The 22,459-nt window shown below is 37.6% G+C and overlaps 1 protein-coding gene across 1 annotated transcript in view; it reads left to right on the top strand.

Annotated features, from left to right (window-relative positions):
- Cped1 (cadherin like and PC-esterase domain containing 1) overlaps positions 1-22,459 on the top strand; it is a 240,246-nt gene that overhangs the window by 191,092 nt on the left and 26,695 nt on the right. Inside the window, exons 17-18 of the mRNA XM_042696039.1 lie at positions 4,633-4,750; positions 12,641-12,777. Coding sequence (XP_042551973.1) covers positions 4,633-4,750; positions 12,641-12,777 — 255 coding nt within the window. The remainder of the gene's footprint in view (positions 1-4,632; positions 4,751-12,640; positions 12,778-22,459) is intronic.

Here is a 22,459-nt window from a genome sequence, read left to right on the forward strand (position 1 = left end):
GAAGTATCAGCACAGGAAAGCAGAACAAGTGCACATTCTGATAGAGGGAAGGGGGAGTTAGTACAAATCAGGAGCAGAAGGCTCATCCTGTAATCCTAGTAGGTTGGGAGGCAGAAGATGGGAGGCCAGCTCAGACAGAAAAGTTGGGGAAACACTTCTCAACCTGTAGCTGGGTGCAGTGATGCATGCCTATTATCCTAAGCCTTAGGGGAAGATGTTGGTTTCAAACCAGCATAAGTAGAAAGGTCCAAGAGACTCCTTCTCCCTGGGGAGAAGCTGGGTGAAATGGTGTGTACCTGTGATCCCAGCAGTTAAGAGGAGCCTAATGGAGACAGAGTGTGGCTCAGGCATGTACCTCAGTTGGAAATAAAAGCCTATCTCAAAACTAGTCAGTGAAAAACAAGGGCTTGGAACCATGGTTCGAGTGGTAGAGCACCAGCCTAGCAAATGTGAGGCTGAGTTCAACCCCAATACCTCCAAGAGTAAACATAAGTCTGTCATTGTATAGGCATTGAGAGACATTTCCACATTGTCCCTAAAAACACTCAGTTCTCTTAATCTGAATGTACATACATTTTCTTCAAAACATTCAGTTATGTGTCTAGTGTTATATGCAAAGGATGATTGCTGTAATTATGTCTTGCCAATGTGTACTTAAACTAATTATTCTGTAAATATTCATTGGACTTCTAATGTTGTAAATCACATAACCACTATCAGTAGTCTATAGATGACAGAATGTAATACTAAAAAAGCAGTTGCTAAATTTGGAGGCAATTTGGAGGCAGAAATTAATTCATTTCTTTGCAATAAGAGTCAATTCTGTTCAAGGAACCCACTTAGAAACTACTTCGAAAGAAAAACGCAAACATAGAAGAGTGAGGTAGATAATTTGTCAGTTATCTGGACAATGTTAAATTTAGAGTTATAGGTAATGCCATTCCAATACCCTAAAGAAAAATGTGTATGTATGTGTACATGTATGTGCATTCTAAGGGACCTAATCACCTCATGTTTACATGTATGCCTCATTTCTTCTTTTCTGTTCTTTTGCTTTTTTGATGAGGACCCCTAAATCCATTTTTATTATTTCCTTCCATTGATCTCATATATTGACAATATCTTCAAACAGCAACCAGAATTTAAATGCGTATTACACACCCTACGTTATGCAAAATGCTATGAACACAGGATACTCACTGATTTCCTGATCTGGGCTTACATCATGGATGGACTCACACTGAACCCTGCCCAGGCATGGCTGTATCTGAAAGGGCATCATGGTATGCAGGTTAACTGTGAATAGCTAGCTCTCATCTGGGATTGGGATGATGGTGGAGTAAGAGGTAGAGAATGTACCAAACACTTCCCAGAATGATTGATCAAAGCAGTGATGACCTGTATTTAGGCAAGTCAGCAATGTGCTAAGATGAAGGCCTAAAGGGATAAAGACCTGCACTGAACTCCCAACTCAGTCATTCAGTATGTTTGTTTTCTTAGCTCTACAATGAGGGGAGTAGTTGTTATAAGAAAACAATGAGATAATCTTTGCAAATATAAGATGATGTTAAGCGAAAAGAACACCAAGATATGGACGCAAGAATTTTTTTCTTTGTTGCTGTTGTTTTTTAATGTACTGTGTGACTTTTTGTTTCTTTTGTATCTTCTTCCCCCCTGTGGTATAACCCCTGTTGTCAATGTATTTGATTCTGGTGTCCTGCATCTTGTATATATATTTTTCTAATTTGGGGAGGGGAGGGGAAATAACAAAATGCTGAAACAAGGATACAGGTTGACCCGTTGTAACAATGAGACATACAAAATACTATGGTGAAAATTAACTTTACAACTTCAGGTGGGGAAGGGAAGAGTTGGGGAAGTAGGGAGGGAAGAGGTAGTAGGGAAAAACAAAGGAGGGGTAACAATGCTCAATAGGAAATGTACACATTACCTTACTCATGGAATTGTAACCCCTCTGTACAGTACCTTTACAATTAAATATATATATATATAAGAATATCTAAAAGATATGTGGCATGTAGTGGATGCAAAGAGGTATAGTTATTTCAACTATTATTATGAGTACCATTATGTTCCAGCTCCAAACTTGCAAACCTTGATATTTATATTACAGTTTTTTTCACATGGACAGCATGTTAGAAATTCAGCCAGGAGCAGATAGTCATTCTACTATCCAGAAAATATTTTCACAATATAGCTACAGCAAAATAGGAGCTCAACTCATATTTCACAAGTAAATTATGGTCTATTAATTGCTCTCCCAGTTTGAACTTGTTGCTTTTATAACAATACAAAACTGAACAGTTGTGTGAGAAATAGAAGTACATATCCTAAATATATAAATGACCACATTGAGATGTCTCCCAAAGTTATGCTGTATTTATAAACAATTTTATCTTAAAAAGCATCTTCAATATGGATCACATACAATTCAAAATGTGTAAACTGCTTTTAAACATGCTTAAAAAATCTTGCCTAAAGGAGATTAAAAATGTTTTTTTTGTAGGATTTATATGTTTTCATGTCTGTTTTTGTTTTTGCTGAAGGGGTTTGAGCTCCAAGTTTGTTTTTGCTAAGCAAGCATTCTATCACTTGAGCAGCCACCCCCACTCAAGCCCTTTCTGCTTTCAGTTATTTTTCAGATAAGGTCTTTGTGCCTAGTGTATTCTCAAACATGACCCTACTACCTCCATGTTTCATATAACTGGAATTACAGGTGTGTTACCACCATGTCTGGCTTGTTTTTGAGACAGTCTCGCTAACTTATTTTTTTTTTCTCCAGGCTAACCTGAAACCATGGTCCTCCTCTCTGTCTCATAAGTAGCAGGGATTGTAGCATATACCACAATTTCTGGCCTGAGAGAGAAGTTTTTAAATCAAAATTATAAGTTGATTTTTCACAGGAGAAGCTAAATGAAGTTAAAAGTTTTAGGGAAAATTAATATAAGTCTCATAGTCCAAATCTTTTATGATTTTTCATTTTATAGTATTTATCCTAAAATATATCTTTCCAGGCACTCAAATACTTTCTCCAGTGCTGGCTATGATTAATTTATAAAAAATAAAAAATATGATTCTCTTTCCTTTATGTGTAAAACAAATGAAACATTTCTAATGACTAAATGCACTGTCCCTTAAAATAATGTTTACTCAGTTTGATTCAATGAAATTTAATTTGGTTCATTCTAAAATTCTGCGGTAATCTTTTAGGAGTACATATTCTAAAACACAAATGTGAGTGTCATAAAACAGGCCTTGAGAAGGAAATACTATCATTAACCTTACTTTGTGGCTTTTCTCCTAAAGAATGAAAGTTAACAATGACTTTTTCTGAAGGATTCATGAGCTTATGGGAAGTCCCATGATGTAGTTCCCATGATACCCTCTTTAAGTTGGTCCTTTAATGCAGTCATGTGATAACAACATCTGCTATACATCTGCCCTTTCCTAGGTCTATGTTATAATGACTAAAACTACAGAGTTAGAATTGGAAGGAAGGAAGAAAGGAGAAAGAAAGAAGGAAACAAAGACAGAGGGAAAAGGAAGGGAAGAAAGGAAGGAAGGAAGGAAGGAAGGAAGGAAGGAAGGAAGGAAGGAAGGAAGGAAGGAAGGAAGGAAGGAAGGAAGGAAGGAAGGAAGGAGGGAGGGAGGGAGAGAGGAAGAAAGGAAGCAAGAACAAAGGCAAAGAAAGAAGGAAAACACAAAAAGAAAGAAGGAAGGAAGGAGGAAAAGAAAAAAGAAAGAAGGAATGGAAGGGAAAGAGAGAAGGGAGTGAGGAAGGGAGGATAGGAGGGAAGAAAGCAAGCAAAGAAAGAGAAGGAAAAGAAAGAGAGAAATAAGGAGAGAAGATGGAATAAAAGAGGGAGAAAGAGAAGGAAACAAGAGGGAAAGAGGTAGGAAAGAAGGAAGGAAGGAAGGGAAGGAGAGAGAAAGTGAGGGAATAAGAGAGGGAGGAGAGAAAGAAAGGAAGACAGAAGAAGAAAAGAAGTGAAGAAAAGAAGGAGAAAAGGAGGGCGGGAAGGTGGATGTTGTGCATATGACTAATGGGGTCTATCACTGTAATTGAGATTATTTGATTCAGTTATTTTTTCCTGCTCTCACTTCACCATATTCCAATGAGAAAATCAGATCACGTGACTTAATATCATACAGCCAATTCAGGGTACCTTCCATCCACAAGGGTTATTAGAGCTTAGTGAGTGGTTTATGCCTATAACTGCAGCATTCAGGAGGCAGACAGGAAGATGGCCAGTTTGTAGGCCTGTCAGGACTACAGCGCAGCAGTCTGTCTCAAAATTTAGAAAATGGTTATTTAGCACAGAAAATATTATTATTGGGCTGGGAAGGTGGCTCAGTGGTAGAGTGCTTGCCTTGCAATACATGAGACCCTGGGTTCGATTGCCCAGCACCACATAAGCAGAAAAAAGCCGAAAGTGGCGCTATGGCTCAAGTGGTAGAGCGCTAGCCTTGAGCTGAAGAGCTGAGGGATAGCGCCCAGGCCCAGAGTTCAGGCCCCACAATCGGACCCCAAAAATATATATTTTTTTTATTTCCATACACGGTCAGGTGAATGACTATAACAATTAATTTCTCTCGCTTTTTTTTTTGCAGGATTGCGGTTTGCTGATTCACCCCGAGGAAGCCTGTGGGTTGCAGCCCATTTCTTCAGACTACATTGAAGCCATTTCACACCCTGAACTGAAGAGCTGTCCATCTGGGGACACAAAAGGTGACTATCACATTGGATACCATGACTTTTAAACAAACATCTTTCATGTTTGTCCTTGTGATAAAAATTAGGGTTTTGTGGGAACTGCAATGCATATGATGAGTATAAATTCAGAGTTTCAACATGTGAAATACTTTAGTTAGCTGAATTCTTTTCACTCCTCCTTCTCTTCATAATATTCATCTGCAGATTGCAAGTCTTTATGCCTTTAATTCATTCTCTTATGTTTCATAACATTCTGTGCCTTTTGCCATCACAATGAGAGACATTGAAATAACTACATATGTCATTAATTGTGCGGCATTCCATCAGAGATATCAGCCTCATGAGGACAGTTTGCTTTGTTCATATGATAATAATTCACTTGACACCATAATTTGCACAAAGTTGGTAAGAAAAAAAATATCAAAGAACGGCCAAGGATACAAGTTTAGGTTCAAAGAATTTTTTTCACAAAAATAATCCTTAGGGATGACTATTGATATCCCCCAAATTGTGATCATTAATAGGGGTAGGAGAATTAAGACAACAGAGTCAGATTACAGTGTTAAATCCTGCCTAAGCTCTAAGTAGACCTGAGACTTGTGTGGTGCTTCTCTCTTCGTTCTGTTTGATCCTTCTACAGCCATCTTCTTTCAGTGGAGATAGTGGGGTCAAGCCAGAACTAGGACTAAAAAAATAATGCATCCAAAGTGATAAAATAGCAGGGAACATCTTCTCCAGGCTACTTACCTGGTTACTGTTCCACCCTCCCAACCTCAGGTCTGCCTTCATCTAAAAACAAAACAAAAAAAAATCTAAGAAAGCACCCAGGAGCACTTCTAACCATGCCATGAACTTCACACTACTGCTGGTTAGGAAATGTGTTTCCCAAATGAGCAGGGCAAATTGCAATTTGGCACGCACAGTTACTAAACATAGGAATGTCCCTGTTCATGACATGTGTTCTAAATAATAAATTCCAGCCAGTGCGTGGGGAGGGATTTACCCATTATGGTGTGTCAGGTGGTATGATTTGTGAGTCTCTGCTGAAAGAGACATACGAAGGACATTGTGATATATCCAGTTCAATTTTTCTAAATTAGATAACCATTTATGACAATCATAAAACAAGTTAATTGTATTCCTCCTACTGCAGCAAGTCAAAAGTACTTTGACAATCACTTTCATAAGTGTAGGATTTCCTGTGTAGTGGCTGCTTGTTCTTGCCCGTTCAGTGTGCAGTCATGTCCGTCCAGCTCTGCATGTGATGTCTCTGCGTTTAAGACCTTGAAGGAAGGGTTGTTAAAGACTAGCAGACTTGCTGGTACTAGATCACATGGGTTTAACATGGCACAAGATTGGTTCCTTCTAGGAAAGTCCTCCTATGTTGACTGCTAAAGCAAGCTTGAAAATTCAAGCCTTCTGTACTCATTACCTTACTCATGTATCTGTAATCCCTCTGTACAGTATTTTTACAATAAAAAAATATATACAAAAAAATTCAAGCCTTCTTCTTCCAGTTCCTTTCCTACCTCTCTTACCACCTATCAGCCTCTTTGCCTCCATTCATACTGATAAAGCTGTCTCAGGGCTCCTGGCTCTTTTCCACACACTTCCTCCCAGATGAAAGACCTATTCCTGATGCTGTATCTTCCTCTCTAGGGAGCCTTTCTCCACCACATTCCCTGTCTACCTTCTCCTCTGTGTTCCAGAACAACCCTAGGAACAAATCTCCAATGACACTTGTCACATTCTGTTTGTGTGCTTACAGGTTTCTCTCTCTCTGACCATCAGGTATGGGGAGGCCACAACACAGGGGAATTCAATGTTGGGAAAGCCAGTAAAAATAAAAATGTATGTTCATTTCCTTTTTATCTAATCATTTTCATCCTTAAGTTTTATAATTGACGTAATACATAAATACAGGAGTATCTGTACATATATTATTACAGTGTGCGTGGACTACTACGTCAAAGGTGCCTGAGACATGCATTTTACTGATGACTTCCCTAGATTAGTTGTTTCTCCAGAGCTTGAATTGCCCTTATTATTCATCCTGCAGTGTGTAATATATGACTAAGTAAGGTTACTGAATTGAAGACCCCCATTGTTCTCTCCCTTCCACTGAAGACATTGAGCAGAAAGGGCATAGTCACCACGATGAACTTTTCCTCTCATGGCTCCTAAAGACCCACAGATGCAGAGTTATTGAGTGAGGTCAGGCTGCTGTTCAACAGAAGGTATTATTTGTTGTCAGAGATGATTTTTTTCTTTGGTTGCAGAACCCTGTTCTGTTGAAAAGACAAGTTGTCTTCGACAATAGCAATGGAAGGATGTGTTTACTTAGGAGGTCTAAGTTTAGCTTACATGGTCAAACAGACTGGTCCCCAAATCCCATTTTAATAGCAAATTATAGTTATTTGAACCTAATGTCCCCCATGGGCTAAGCAAACACTCTACCACTGACCCATATCCTCAGCGCCAAGGAATCTATAGTTTTTACAAGACAATATACTGATGTAAACATGTCTTTTACAACAACACTAGCTAATAATATACTTTTGAATTCCTGTGTTTTTATTCTGATATTGATCAAATAACTTATCTGTAAGATAAAGTCTGTGACTTGAATACAATGTTCAAGAAAAAAATAATTCTATTCTGGAGAATGAAGAAATGTTTATTGTGATCACTGAATGAGAATTAACTAAGGACAACAGCTCAACAACTCAAATTGCATTTTGTGTGTGTGTTCACTGGTCCTGGGGCCAGAATTCAGGGCCTGGAGCTTGAACCTGAGACCTGGACACTGACCCTGAGCTTTTCTTGCTCAAGGCTCTATTATATAAGTCATAACTCAACTTCTGTCTTTTTGATGATTAATTGGAAAAAGAATCTCATGGACTTTTCCACCCAGGATGGCTCTGAACTGTGATCCTCAGATCTAAGTCCCTGAGTACATGTGAGCTTATTATATTACAGGTGTGAGCTACTACCACCTGGCTCAAATTACATTTTAAAGGAGGTAAATAATGAAAATATTTCATTATGCTTTTTTTTTTTTTGCTGGTCCTGGGGCCTGAACTCTGGGCCTGGGCACTGTTCCTCAGCTCTTCAGCTCAAGGCTAGTGCTCTACCACTTGAGCCACAGCACCACTTCTGGCTTTTTCTGCTTATGTGGTAATGAGAAATTGAACCCAGGGACTCATGCATGCAAGGCAAGCACTCTACCACTGAGACATCTTCCCAGCCCCCATTATGCTTTATTTGTCCCAGTAAATGATGACAATATTCTAATAATTCTAACACTGAATGTATAGATTTTTAAATTCGTAACAAAAGCCACTTTTGTTTTTGACAACTATAAAGCCAAGAATCAGTGATAATATTTACATGATTTGTATATAACTGTGGACCCTCAATAATAATATTTGACTTTTTTCTTAATTATTATCACCCAATCGATTCCACTACTATATCTGAAATCTAACTTGCATTCCACATACACCCATAACTACAAAAAATAACTTATCATACAGCTTAGTGTCATTCCTTAGAATGTTATTCCTTAAAACATGTGTCATAGTCTACTTCAGAAGGCATAACCTTGATTCATTCAGTGTTTAAATTTATAACATAGAATTTATATCCCTCCTTCTGGACAATTGTAGTCAAGAATTGGTGTCATTTAAAATGCCAGAAACTTCCGTCCTACAGATGTTATACAGATGGCTATTTCGAACAGCCGCAGTAGTTCTCAATAAATAAATTCACAAAAGGCAAAGGTTATGATGGTATAAATATATAGTTGGTAGAACCATTAGTCTTCAGAGACCAAATCAGGCATCTTATATATGCATATGATTTTATGCCCACATACTAATTACAGCCATATTTGAGTCTTACTATGAACCATTATTTTCTTCATACTAAGCAGCAAGGGCCCAAGGGGGGCCTCCATGTGCAAAAATTAGCTATCGGCAAGGATGGGAGATACAGAAGGTCTGGGCGTTCATAGGACATGGATACTCTGGGATCTGGTGAAACTTACAGAAAAACATTTATGGCCCTCACATACTGTCATTCCATTAAAAAGAAAATCAGCAGCAGTTGTTTAAACATAGTCTTAGCCAACACATGAGCCCTTTGAATAAATTCAGCTTTTTAAAATAAAGAAAAAATCATTACAACAGCCAGTTTGTGTGTTTTCTTATCAATGGTACCAAAGGAACCATTGTACATATATTATTTTCAGCTTATGATTTTGCACTAATCTAGACTAGCAGGATAGCAGCACCAACAAATTGGAGACGTGATTTGGTCAGGTCTGCCATGAGCTGAATGACTGATGTATAATCTATTTAACTCTTTGTGCCTCAGATTTCTTCATCGGTAAGGCAAGAGGGTGGAAAGGACAGGCTCTATGTCTCTCCTCAATCAAGCAAAGCTGATTCTGTAGATCCAGTGGTTGCAAAGTTTGGTAATAAAAAGGCTATCTTGGGGCTGGGAAGGTGGCTCAGTGGTAGAACGCTTGCCTTGCATGCATGAGGCCCTGGGTTCGATTCCTCAGCACCACATAAGCAAAAAGAAAAAAGCCGGAAGTGGCGCTGTGGCTCAAGTGGTAGAGCGCTAGCCTTGAGCTGAAGAGCTGAGGGACAGCGCCCAGGCCCAGAGTTCAGGCCCCACAACCGGACCAAAAAAAATAAATAAAAAATAAATAAATAAAAAGGCTATCTTTTCTTCAGGGGGATTTTCTTAAGGCATCTATCAACAAAGTCTAACTTTGAATCAAATAGTACTGGAAGAAGCCAAACAACGATGTGGAGATGGTAGATTGCTAGTTATAAACCATGTATGTCAGACCGAAATTAGAAAGCAAAGAGGTGCTTAGAATGAAAAAGAAAAGCTATAAAAATGATTTTGCCAGTGAAACAGGCACTGAAGATAATCTTCACTTTGCCATTCACAAATTGAAACTTCTCTCACATTTATTTTAATAATATTGCTACTCACTACTTATGAAAACTTTGGAAATATCTTTTGCCTAGCAGCTCTAGTTTTTCCTCAATGGATATAGTCTATGTAGGGGCATGTCAGCATTCTGTCTTGTTTCTGTCATGTTTACCCCTTCATTCTACAGTATTACTATCATAGAAAAAATATCTCTGAACTTACCTATCCGTAAAGCTCTGTTCACATCATTCTCTCCATAGAAGCTTACAGAAAACCCTTACCTCCATGACATTCACTTTATTCTGAACCACCATGGCTTACTTGGAGTTGGGCATGGAACATGGAATAAAAGATACTGATAACCTACTAGGTAGTGGGTACATGGCAGATGCTGTGCACAGTTTTCTTCTAAATAAATAAATTTATTTTCTCTCATCTGTGGAAGCTAGACTTCATTTATAAACATATAAGTAAATATGTTAGGTGGTATGCAAGTGTATACTTTTGTATACAAAAGTATTAATTGAAATATGGTAGATTCAAGGGGGACTCAAATAGTGTAATTTCTTAGAAAAGAAAAGTTGAATGAAATAAACACCAGCAAAAAGGTACTTGAAGGAAGAATGGGATTAAACGGAGAGGAGTAGATGAGTGAAGAGAAGTGGGGAGAATTCATTCAAGAATTCAATGTCGGGGCTGGGAAGGTGGCTCAGTGGTAGAGTGTTTGCCTTGCAAGCATGAGACCCTGGGTTCGATTCCTCAGCACCACATAAGCAGAAAAAGCCAGGAATGGCACTGTGGTTCAAGTAGTAGAGCACTAGCCTTGAGCTGAAGAACTAAGGGACAGTGCCCAGACCCAGAGTTCAGGCCCCACAACCAACTAAAATTCAATGTATGTTCTATAAAATTAAGAAAAGTCAGGGAAGGAGTAGGCTCAGAGGAATGGGTGAGGATGTTAATACATTTTATTTAAATATTTATTTTAAATAAAAAACTGTTTTATTGAATGGTAACTCCTTTGTACAACTACTTTTAAAATAATTTGAAAAATAAATTAAATCATGAATAAATTAAAAATAATTTGTTTAATTTAGGCAGTAAATTGCAACTTTGGCTATATACTAATGGAATCACCAGAAAAGTATCAATAAAGCCACTTAGACCTATGTCCAGCTCCCATGCCTAGGGATTCTAATTTCATCAGCTTGAGCACAGGAATTTTAAAAAGTTTTTTGAGTGACTATGTTGCAATTAAGCTGAAGTGCACACAGCTACTTGGAAGAGACAGAGTTCAGATTTATGTTGCTTTTTCACTACCAAATAATTGTACTCAATTACGCATCACCTGTTAAGATGCTATAATTAATTTTACATGAATACATTGTCACCCTTAAACTTGAATATCAGTTGTTGAGGTTCAATATTACAGCTAAGACTATGGGCTCTGGAGCAGGTCATTGAGCTTAACCTGGTTCTACCACCTCCTTGTTAGAAATCAATAAATTACTTAAGCTTTCTGAACTTCAGTTAAAAAAATGATAATAGAGTTGTTCTGAGGTTTAAAAAAATAACCAAAGATATGGAAGCACTTAAATTAATCTTGGCATTCAGGAGTATCATAAAAACTGTTAGTTATTTTTAAACTATCTTGATTTTTTAAATGCCAATAGCAGATAACACTTTAATAGGATAGATGCTTAATGCTTTCAATTAAAATACACAAGAGAGCTGTGTTTGTAGAAATGGAGTACCATTTGCCATTGCTGAAACTATGTAGAATGTACTTAGTGGGAAGATATTCAATAGGACACTTTTCTGGTATTCTTATCACACTTAAAAAGCAAATTAAAGAAAGCCATTATTGCACCTGCATTTCTTTTGAATTTCAGTTCTATATTTCTGCTTCAGTTGACAGTATGTCACTAATGTGGTTCTGTTGTACACATTCTTCCCTCTACTGCAATTCATAATCCTCTCATCTCCTGTCACTTTTATTTCTTTTTTTCTCACTTACTTTCTGTTCATATGTTCATACATTTTTCCTTTGGCCAGTTAGTAAAAGCTGTAAACTAGATTCCCTTTTCTATTTTATTATTTATACCTACTATTTTTACACAAGCCCTCACATATACAAGTCTGATACCTCCATGGTTCCTGACTATAAATTTACCTTATTCATGGCCTGAAGGTAGAAATTCTACCAACTAAAATTCATAACACACCAGAGATTTTTTTCTAGGAGAATACAAATACTACCTTTTCTTTATAACTGGGAAAATTTGCCAGTCACTAAAGGTAAATATAACATTAACTATGTTAGGTCTTTTATATACATTATTCTATTCTGTGCTCATACTGGTCATGTGAGAATACTGAACAGATAAGAAATAAAAGAGACTAGTTAGAAAAGGCTGAAGATTCTTGCTGAACAGACTGTCAGTCAAATTAAGAACTAATAGCTCATCTTCAAAATAATATATCATTGAAATACTCACAGAGTATTCTTAATGTCTTAAATCTCTTGAGGGCAAGGACTATATCTATTATTGGACTCAAAATCTAAATGCATTGGATTACTAAGTATTCAAAGCCACTGATTATTTGAGAAACTCCTAATGTACTCTGATCCTACTGACATGCTTAGTGTTTGAAAGTAAGTCATGGTTGAGTGGTATCTGAGTACTTAGGATACTTTTTACAAGTATATGGTTCTATGTAACAGAGCTTATACTTGATGTCATCATGAATGTGTTGTGTTGAATCAATACTATATGTATCTCTTCTATTTGGTTGGCAGGTGGCCATTCATGAACCCAGTGGATTGATATGATAAGATCAAATCTTCTCACAGTAACTGCTATAGTTGTGTGCCATATACTGAGTTCTAAAGCTACTTGCAAGCCACTGTTTCACAGGTAGACACCTAATCAATGGAAGTGTTGCCATCTGTTCCAGGTCAGTGGATTGTGCCTTGCCTAAGCTGTTCAGACAACCGGACCTGTGACTGGAGAGAAATAACTTGGCAGCCCCACGACTGCCAACATGCTATCCTAACTAAGCCTCAACTTCAGCAATGCCTGGGAGGAAGGAAGGTAGGTTCTAGATTCAGCCAAAGAAGTCTTGAGGTCTTGCCACCTGCAGCACTAAAATCCATACAGTTGCATCTGCTAGACCAATTTCTGCTCTTTTCCTCTTCAGAGAAAAACTAATCCAATGCAATTTGGATTTTGGAATTATGTGTGGATATGATCATAGAAGAACTTTAATAATTCTTGCTCAAGATACTGATTTCCCTCCACATCAGTCAATTTGACAAGTGGTGGAGGATATTAAAGTTGTGTCCTGCGTAGACCAATCCCTTGCTGTTGCCACAGCATATATTGGTAAGAACTTCCCATGCCAACTTACGGTTGGCAGTTCAGAACAGCCGGCCTTGTCATCTGTGGCTGTAGAAGGCACTTCTGCTGAAACAAAGATCTGTAGCTCAGCCCAAGAAATCCAGTGTTCTTGCATGCCAGACTTACTACTAGAGCTTACCAAGTGCATGGCATTGTGTTTAACCCTCTAATCTTGCTGATGTTTTTTCACATTCCTGGGCAGGTCTCACGTGGGCCTCACTGGGCTGGTTTTCCCCTTAGTGAGGCTTCTAAGCTGATTTCTTGGACTTGCAGTGTCTTCTTGCTAGGCATGCTCTGAATAGATAGAGTCCGGCAGAACTCTCAGATATGCGAAATGGGCACATAGACTGAGATGCTTGGTTATCATCAAGTAAGTAATCTTAACTAGACTTTCAAAGTGTTTTGATTAGATGGGCATGTCTTTCCTTGTGTACTGTTATATAAGCTGTGATATCTGGACAAGCCTGATTTCAAGAGCTGATTTTTTTTTCTGAAATGGCATTAAAATTTTTGTTTAGACATGGGTTGGTTAAGAAGTGTACTCATTCCCTTGCCCATGTAATTGTAACCCCTCGGTATGGTATTTTCACAATAAAAAAAAAGACAAAAAACACGGGTTAGACTTCTCTAATAAAAATTAGATTAAGAATAACAGGAGGCAAAAGGTAAGACAAGAAGTTAGGTAACTTCTTCATGATGTCAGTAGAAAAGCACCAACTTCCATGGTTGAGAATATGTAATGGTAAAGCAACAATATTGGTTTTTTAACAGGAAAAGGGAAGAAAATAAAAGCTATTTAGAAACATTCTCATACAGTAGGTCTCTCCAAAAATTAGAGTTTGTGGGGGTAGGGAGTATATCTAATCCCTGCTATAATCTCATTGCTTCAAGCAACTTAAAATTGATTGTATCTATCTTCTACATAAGGAAATTAAAGTTCAAAGAGATGGAGTAATTCACTGGAGGTCATACAAGCTTCCAAGTGGTTGTGTTTCATGCCTCATACATTTCTAACCACCAACACAGACAGTACAGCGTCCACACCTTAGACATAGACCCCCATCTAAGCACCGGGGCTCAGGGGCATAGCAGCCTAATATCTCTAAACTCCAAATGCCATTCTGACCTCAGAATTTAGAATATTCAAGAACATTCCAAGGAGACGCCAGAGTCCATTAACCTGGAGAGCAGTGGATCACTACCCCATTGGACATGACATGTTTTATTTTTCAGGTTCATTCTCTTCATCTATAAAACGTTAACCCTCCACTTTCGATTAATCGACTTTGTAAGAAGCCAAAGACCTTCTTCCCTGTCTGGTTTAGCAGTAATAAAATTCCATAGACTAGGTGGTTTAAGCAACAGACATTTGTTTCTCATAGTTCTGGGTTGTAGATTCCGAGATCATCATGGTCAGGATTTAGTAGCTTCCATCTTTGCATGACAGACAGAGAGAAAGTATTCTGATCTCTTTTTCATATGATATGAACCCCAGTTACATCATTAGGCTTTCCTTGCATCATTTATCTAATAAGTATAATGACCACCTAAAGGCTCCACTTGACACAAGAACACTGGCAATTACCATTTCAACATAGGAATTTGGAAGGGACAGAAACATTTCATCCATGACAGTGTCTGGTAAGACTGATTCCTAACAACTATACGAGGGAATGGTAAAAAGGAATTATCCCTTTTTCTCTTTAAGAAAAGTGTTACAAAAACTGAAAACCAAAGCCAGGTTCTGGTGGCTCATGCACGTAATCCTAGCTACTCAGGAGGCTGAGATCTGAGGATCAGAGTTCAAAGCCAGCTGGGGCAAGAAAGTCCTTGAGACTCCTATCTCCAGTAAACTACCAGAAAACCAGAAATGGTGCTGTGGCTCAAGTGGTAGAGCGCTTGCCTTGAGCTGAAGAGCACAGGGACAGCGCCCAGGCCCAGAGTTCAAGCCCTACTACCGAAAAAAAAAAAAATCTGAAGACCGAAACCCATGGTTAGATTAGGTTAGCAGAGAGCAACTGTCACCTTAGCAAAGAGCCAAGTATCTCTCCAAAGGGCTAGTATCTCGCCTAGTGTGCAGGCCTCTTGCAGACAAGCATGTTCAAAGATAAATCTTCAAACACTCTAGCATTGGCCCCCATAGAGTCTGATTTGTTTACTTAGAAGCTCATTTATTTTATACACAACAGGGAAGCACTTTCCATTTTTAGAAAAGAGTGGCATAACCAGAAGTAGGAAAAAAATCATCTCACAACGATATGGAGACTGCCTAAAAGAAAGCAATGGATACTAAAGAAACAGAAGTTGCTTAATGGAAAATATCCAACAAGCAGTACTACAAAGGCAAAGCAAGGGTTACCCAGGCAAAGAATATATTCAGCTATGTAAAAATGAATACAGATGTACAAATATGATTACACATGGAGTAAACTTCTAGAAATAGCAAACAGGTAAGAATAAATGCATGGGTAGAAGAGAGTGGGAGAAGGGAGGGTGCAAAATAGAAATGCCAGACCCTATATTCACAAATTACTAAACATTTCAAGACAATAGTATATCAATAAACCAAACACAGAATGCTTGCAAGCATAGGCAGGTCAGAGGCTCATGAAACCAGCTTCAGTAGGAAAGCCAGAATGGTGTCATGGGACGAGATTTTTTGAAGTGTTTCCGTATTGTTTTCAGTTTCATAATGTGTGAAAATCCACCTAAAAGTCTCTATTTGGGGGATGGAGGTATAGTTTAATGGTAGATTACTTTTCTAGCATGCATAAAAATCGTGGGTTTTGCAACACCACAAATGAATAAATATAAATATAAGCAAATACAAAATCAGAACAAGCAGAGAACCAGTGGAAATGCCAACATGGGAGAGCCTAACAGATATTTTCTATTCAGAATTGCAGGTGCTTATAATACTAATGAGCTTCAGAACACAGGGATAGATTTGTAAGCATTTCCAGTTGAACTATTATACAGCACCTACTTGAACAGGACTTCATTTATGAATTGAAGTAGGTGAGGCAAAGGTTTTCCTAGTACATTTGTTCTTCCATGAGAACAATAAAAATACAGCCAGTGATCCTCTTTTCTTTTAGGCAGTCTCCATACCTCTGTGAGATGAATTATTTTTCTACTTCTGGTTATGCCACTCTTTTGCTAAAAATGGAAATGTATTCATTACAAAGTTTTCATCCCACCTAGAATCTCTTACCATCACCTTGCTACTCCAAAGACAAATGTTAAAGCAGGGCAATTTTAAAAATTAAATATATAAATATTTCAGTATTTTTCTATTACAGCCAACTATTGACATTATTTGCCTCTTTTCCTACTGTGTCAAATGCTCAAGTAAACAAACACATTATGTAAGCTGTGTTACACAGACTTTATATGGTATATGGAGAGCATGGTAGTAATGAAGTATGAAGAGCCTGAGATTAACCATCAGGAAGTCTGAGATACACAGTTCCCACCAGTTGAAGTGATTTTTTTTAGCATTATTGGGTCTTGAATCTGGATATTTATTCTTGTTGGGAAGATGCTCTAGTGGTTGATCCATGACTCTAGTCCTTTTTCCGCTCTGGTTATTTTTGAGATAGGGTCTCTATTGTTGGCCCAACTGGTCTGGATCTGCAATTCGTTCTAAACTACATAGCTAGGATGACAGGCATTTCCACCATGTCCAGCCACTTGTTGAGGTGGAAACTTGCAAACATTTTTTGTGCCAGGCCCTCCAGAACTTGGGTTAAAGTTATGATCCACCAGCACCTAACAAGCAGTAAAGCAATATTTTATTCATTAAATTTACCAGATTAATCCTGTTGCCATATCAGAAATATCACAGTATCCATTATCCCACGTTACCACAGAATCCAGTGATCATTAACAAAGTTAAATGTGTAATATAAGTTACAACTTTTGTGATGCCTCCATTTAACCTTTTTAGAGGTAGAAGTCTGACGTGTGAGTTAACAACAGGTTACTTCATAATGCTAGACTTCTGATGAAAGAACAATTAAGAGAAACAAACATTGCTGTATGGCATGATAGAACAATAGTAGGGAGATGCTCACAGTGGAAATCCTATATACCTGTGATGCCAGGCATGTGCCACCAGGCCCAACTATTGGTTGAGAAGGAGTCTTGCAAACATTTTGCTGGGGTTGACCCTGAACCATGATCCTCTAATGCTAGGATTACAGGCATGATAATGGCATTAATAAGAAGCTTAGAGCTGGATGCAAGATCCAGAGTGGAAGGATCTAGAAGAGTTGCTAGGCAGATGGCAGGTAGGCAGAACAGCATTTAAGATTTGAGGTGATCTGTGGGAATGAATGGGAGGTTTGCTGATTAAGAGATAGGGAACCAGCAGGTGAGAAAGCACCGGAGACAATTCCAAGGTGCTCATTTCTCAGGAACTTCTGTTTACCTACACACCTCGGATGTGATAGGGCCCATAGCTAAATGTGTAACTTCTAGTAACCCGACTAACTTAAAGACCTTCAATTAGTATGAAAAGCTTAGTTTTTTTTATTAACAGTAAGGCCCAAATTATTTTGTTGCCCTACACAAATAGTTCAAATGTACTGGGCTACAAAAAAGGCAATTAAATCCAGTTCTGGAAACCATAAGCTTTTGGAAAGATGCTAAACTGAATTATATTTCTCCAAAGAATCAACTTTAAAGGTAACAGGTTGTGACCAGGCCATGGAGAATTAATGTAAAGTTAGGCATTCAAAATGTATAATGCTTTCTTTAGAATCTCCAAGTAGTCGTTTAGCTTACTTGAATTTCCTTATGCTGTTTTTATGACCATTTCCACCTTTTTCCTACTGTTTGCATTGATAAATGCCAATGCCATACTTGGAACTGCAAGCCCACATGTAGGGAAGTCACAGGACACAAATCAGTTGAGATTTAAAAGGAGTTAGTTCAGGTTTCCAGTAACTTTGACCAGTACCCCTAACTGTGCTTTCTAGCGTATGAACAGGGCTATACCCCTACACTTCATTTGGTGTATTTATTGAATGCTAGGGGCCAATATATATACAGGCTAATCAGAGGAAAGATAAAACAAGCTTTTTCACTATGCATTCATATAGTTCACTTCTACAGCAAAATGGAGGACAGAAGAAAAAGCATTTAGTCTATCCCACTTAATACAGAGATTATGGTGTGAATAAAGCATAGGTAAAAATAAAAATAATTGAAGTTGAAGTTTGAACTTGAAATTTAAAAGTAAATCTCAAGCCAGGCATCAGTGACTCACACCTGTAATCTTAGCTACTCAGGAGGCTGAGCTCACGGTTCAAGCCAGCCCAGGCAGGAAAGTTCATGAAACTCTTATCTCCAATAAACAGCTTGGAAAAAGGCAGAAGTGGTGCTGTGGCTCAAGTGGTAGAGCACTAGCCTTTAACACAGAGAGGCTCAGGGTTAGAGCCCAGACCCTGATAGACCCTTAAACTCGAACTTTATCTATATATGAATTCTTCATTTATAGGTTTAGGTAGATAGACAGATAATGTTTTGTGATATATAATTATATTGAATAAAAGCAAAATTATTTGGTAAAGGTAGGTTGTCGATTATACTTTCATGCATTTCTCTAAATAGATAACCACCTCTGACTTATTAAACTCAGAGTGAAACATTGCAAAAGGTACTTAACTTTATGATCACCCTGTGAATTACATGGAAAATAATTCAGATTTATGACTATCAAATCTACAACTTAAAAAGCTCAGGCCCCTAATCAAACTGAAACAATTCCTTATTTTGTTTATTAGTTGAAAATAGTTAAGAATTTAATTCTATAGTAAAATATCTGAAAGAAGAGAGTATTTAATAAACACATCAACTTATATGAAATGACAACAGACAACTTTATTCTAACAGAGAAGAACATGTTTAACTGATGTTAAACAGATTGCTCTGTTTTTTCTTTCGTTGCTGATTTTTACATGTTTGAGAGTGAGCTGCTTAAATCTTAAGTATGCATTTGTTTTATACCCCAAACAGTAATCTGGCTGCTTACTGATAGTCAATTTAATTAAAATACATGATTGGAAAACATTCATTATACCCATATCACATTTCAGGGAGAGCTGCTTTGTTGATTTTCATCATGACCTAACTCTAATTAGCTATTTGATGGGTCTCAGCTTCATATTACAGCTGAACCAACCCTGTCCTCATTTAGAAATGTCTATTCATCTTGAGAGAGCTTCTCAGCTCAGGGCTCCTCAGAGTCATTGTGAAGGTTTGGAAACAGAAGCTGTGCTTGTGCCGAACTAGCTGTGATGAATAGGACTCGCTCTCAGCTCACTTTTGTTTTCTTTCTTTATTCTAATGGGAAAGCTCACAGTAGGTGAGTTTAGCTGGATTATTGGACAGATGAGCTCTTAGTGTACTCCTTTCTAATGTCCCCACTTTGATGTTTCTGTGGGTTTGTCTTAGCTGGGCTGAGTGTTCGTGTCTATCTACATACATCTCATTGGAGCAAAACAAAATTCCATTTCTTCAAACTTAAGGATAGATGCTATGAATGACCGACAAAAAAAATTAATTTGAAAACAGTGTCCTAGCTTTTGATGACTCTAGAAAACTGTGATGGATTTAAATATTCACAAGACTAAGAATTGTTGTTTCTCTTCATTCAGGATAAGATAAAATAGAATAAAAATCATTTCATCGTGCATTGAAACCAAAAGATTCTCCCAGGTCTCGGTTGTGTCTTTACCAATGAATAATTCCTCTTATTAATTGTCACAGAGAACCACCTTCCCTGGGAAGATGTCATGGGCATCATGAAGATTACAAATTTAACCTTTCATATGTTCACTCATAGGTGGAATGATATGACCTCAAAAGACTATTTTTCCCCCAAAAGACTTAGCATGCAAGACAAATGTGGCAGAAACTAGCTAAATGTTCATCAAACTTAATTCTTCTTCCTAGAACACAGCTTAACAATGTTCTCCAACCTCCCTTGAGTGTGGTCATGTGACTGAGCTCTAACCAATAAACTGGGATTAGCTGGGGTGGGCCCAGCTTCCAGGGCTAGTTTTCAGAGAGAATTCTGTTAGTGCTCATTTCTTTCCTTCCACTTCCTTCTACTCCTAACCACATGTTAGGAGGCCACTGTCAATCACCCTGGGCCTCTGAAGGAAATCCACACATACATCATTTTTTAAAGAGACAAAGTTCAGTTTTATCTGAGCCACTATACATTTTCCATCTCTGTTTGCAAAAGCACTTATTCTGTCCTACTTAATATAGAGACTAGGGTATGGAGAAAACATGAATGAAAATAAAAATAATTGAAGTTGAAATTTAAACTTGACATTTAAAAGTAAATCTCAAACTAGGTGTCTATAATCTGAGTTACTCGGGAGGCTAAGATCTAAGGATTGTAATTCAAAGCCAGCCTGCTAAGAAAAAGCTGGAAGTAGCACTGTGGCCCAAGTGGTAGAGCACCAACCTTGGGCACAGAGAGGCTCAGGGACAGAGCCTAGGCCCTGTGTTCAAGCCCCAGGACTGGCCAAAAAAGTCTCTTGCTAAAAAATAAATAAGTAAATAAATAAGCAAACTCAAAGGTTTGATAGAGTCTAGAGGACAATGTGCCCCTGATATATTTAAATGGAGTACATGATGTAATGCTGATCCCGTGGTAGTATAAAATAAAATGGGGCACAAAAAGGCCAAACACCATCTACTAGTCAAACTGCATGCAGAACAGAAGAATGCTCGTATATGAATATCTTTACCTCTAGTCGAGATCCAATCTCTCATGGCATGTTTATAGCACAGACGTTTGTGTTCCTTCTCAGGGGTCAGGCTTACCTGAAAGGATCACAAGACCAGAAGAGAAATGTTACATAATAGGAAAAAAAATCAACAGTTAGAATTAGGAAATTGATGTAGTCATCTACAATATGATCACTGTTACCTGTTCAATGTTTAAATCTTAAAATGTTGCTCTCCATAAAGTAAAATGAACTTTATTAAGCTGATTAATAATAAATTTTATTTTAGAAGATAGGATTATAGGCAAGAGTCGCCTTATCTGGCTAATTTTCAAAATATTATAAGCAAAATAAACTTATTGCTGTTGCAACTGGTGATATCTTCACTTTTAACATAAAAAGCCAATACATGTCTATTTTATTTTAAGAAAAAAGCAAATACTCTCATGACATCATTATTTAAATGATTATTATCTTTCAGGATATTTTCTACACATATTTTATACTTCCAAAAATGCCATTATAACTTGTATTCTGATTGTTGTCAGGAAATCTTCCCGATTATAATGTATTCATATTCTAAACTCATTGTCAAAAGCTGAAAAGAAGCCAGGTATCTGTGCTCATGCCTGTAATCGTACCTACGCAAGAGGCTGAGATCCGAGGATCACAGTTCAAAGCCAGCCTGGGCAGCAAAATCTGTGAGACACTTACCTCCAATAAACCAACACAAAACTGAAAGTGGCACTGTAGCTCAAGTGGCTGAGCGCTAGCCTTGAGCTTTTCAGCTCAAGGACTGTATCCAGGTCCAGAGTTTAAGCCCAATGACCACCACCACCAACAACAACAACAAAAAGATGAAAAGAATATAACCAACCATTTGTTTGGGAACATTTGTGCCATTTCCAATTTATTTTAATTTAAAATGTATTTTTATAAGTAGCTATAACTATTTCCTAGAAGTAGAATTCCATAAAAATATACTTCCAATCCATAAAACAGCAGCAAAGTTTTAATTCATCAATTTATCCAATGAAAATATACTTTCATGCCAGGCAAAAGAATTCAACACTCTAACAAAAGAATACAGACAAGTAAAAAGAAAGAACCCAGTCTTCTAGTACTTACTGCAGGTATGGGTTTGTTTCCAGAATTCACAGTGTCCCTGGGCTTTTAAAATCTTTGTGACTTTGGTAGTGAGAAAAGCTGGTTATTATAATGTTATATTATTACTAAAGTATATTATTTTTATAAATGTTTAATAGGTATTTGTAATTACTTACCACATTTCTCTTTTGATAGCTTACACCAACAGTGTCTGTGCAGGCTAGAATAAGGCAACAATTCTCATGGGAGAAAGGGAGAGTCATTTTTCAGTTATATGGATTGTCATAAGTATTAGATTGTGATAACTTAGGCCTTTTAAAAATAGAAATTGTGATAGAGCATTAGACTAGAGCTGAAGAGCTGAGGGACAGTGCCCAGGCCCAGAGTTCAAGCTCCATGACAAAAAAAAAATAGAAATTGTTCTTTGAACCAATCTCCCCATTTCTTTTTTTTCAGAATTCAGTATATTTGAACAATCTGAAAGATACAAAACTGAATGTGAGTCATGTGAATGAGTAGAA

This window comes from Dipodomys spectabilis, unplaced genomic scaffold (genome assembly GCF_019054845.1).
Source record: "Dipodomys spectabilis isolate Male_0828 unplaced genomic scaffold, ASM1905484v1 ptg000197l, whole genome shotgun sequence".
Classification (NCBI taxonomy): Eukaryota; Metazoa; Chordata; class Mammalia; order Rodentia; family Heteromyidae; genus Dipodomys; species Dipodomys spectabilis.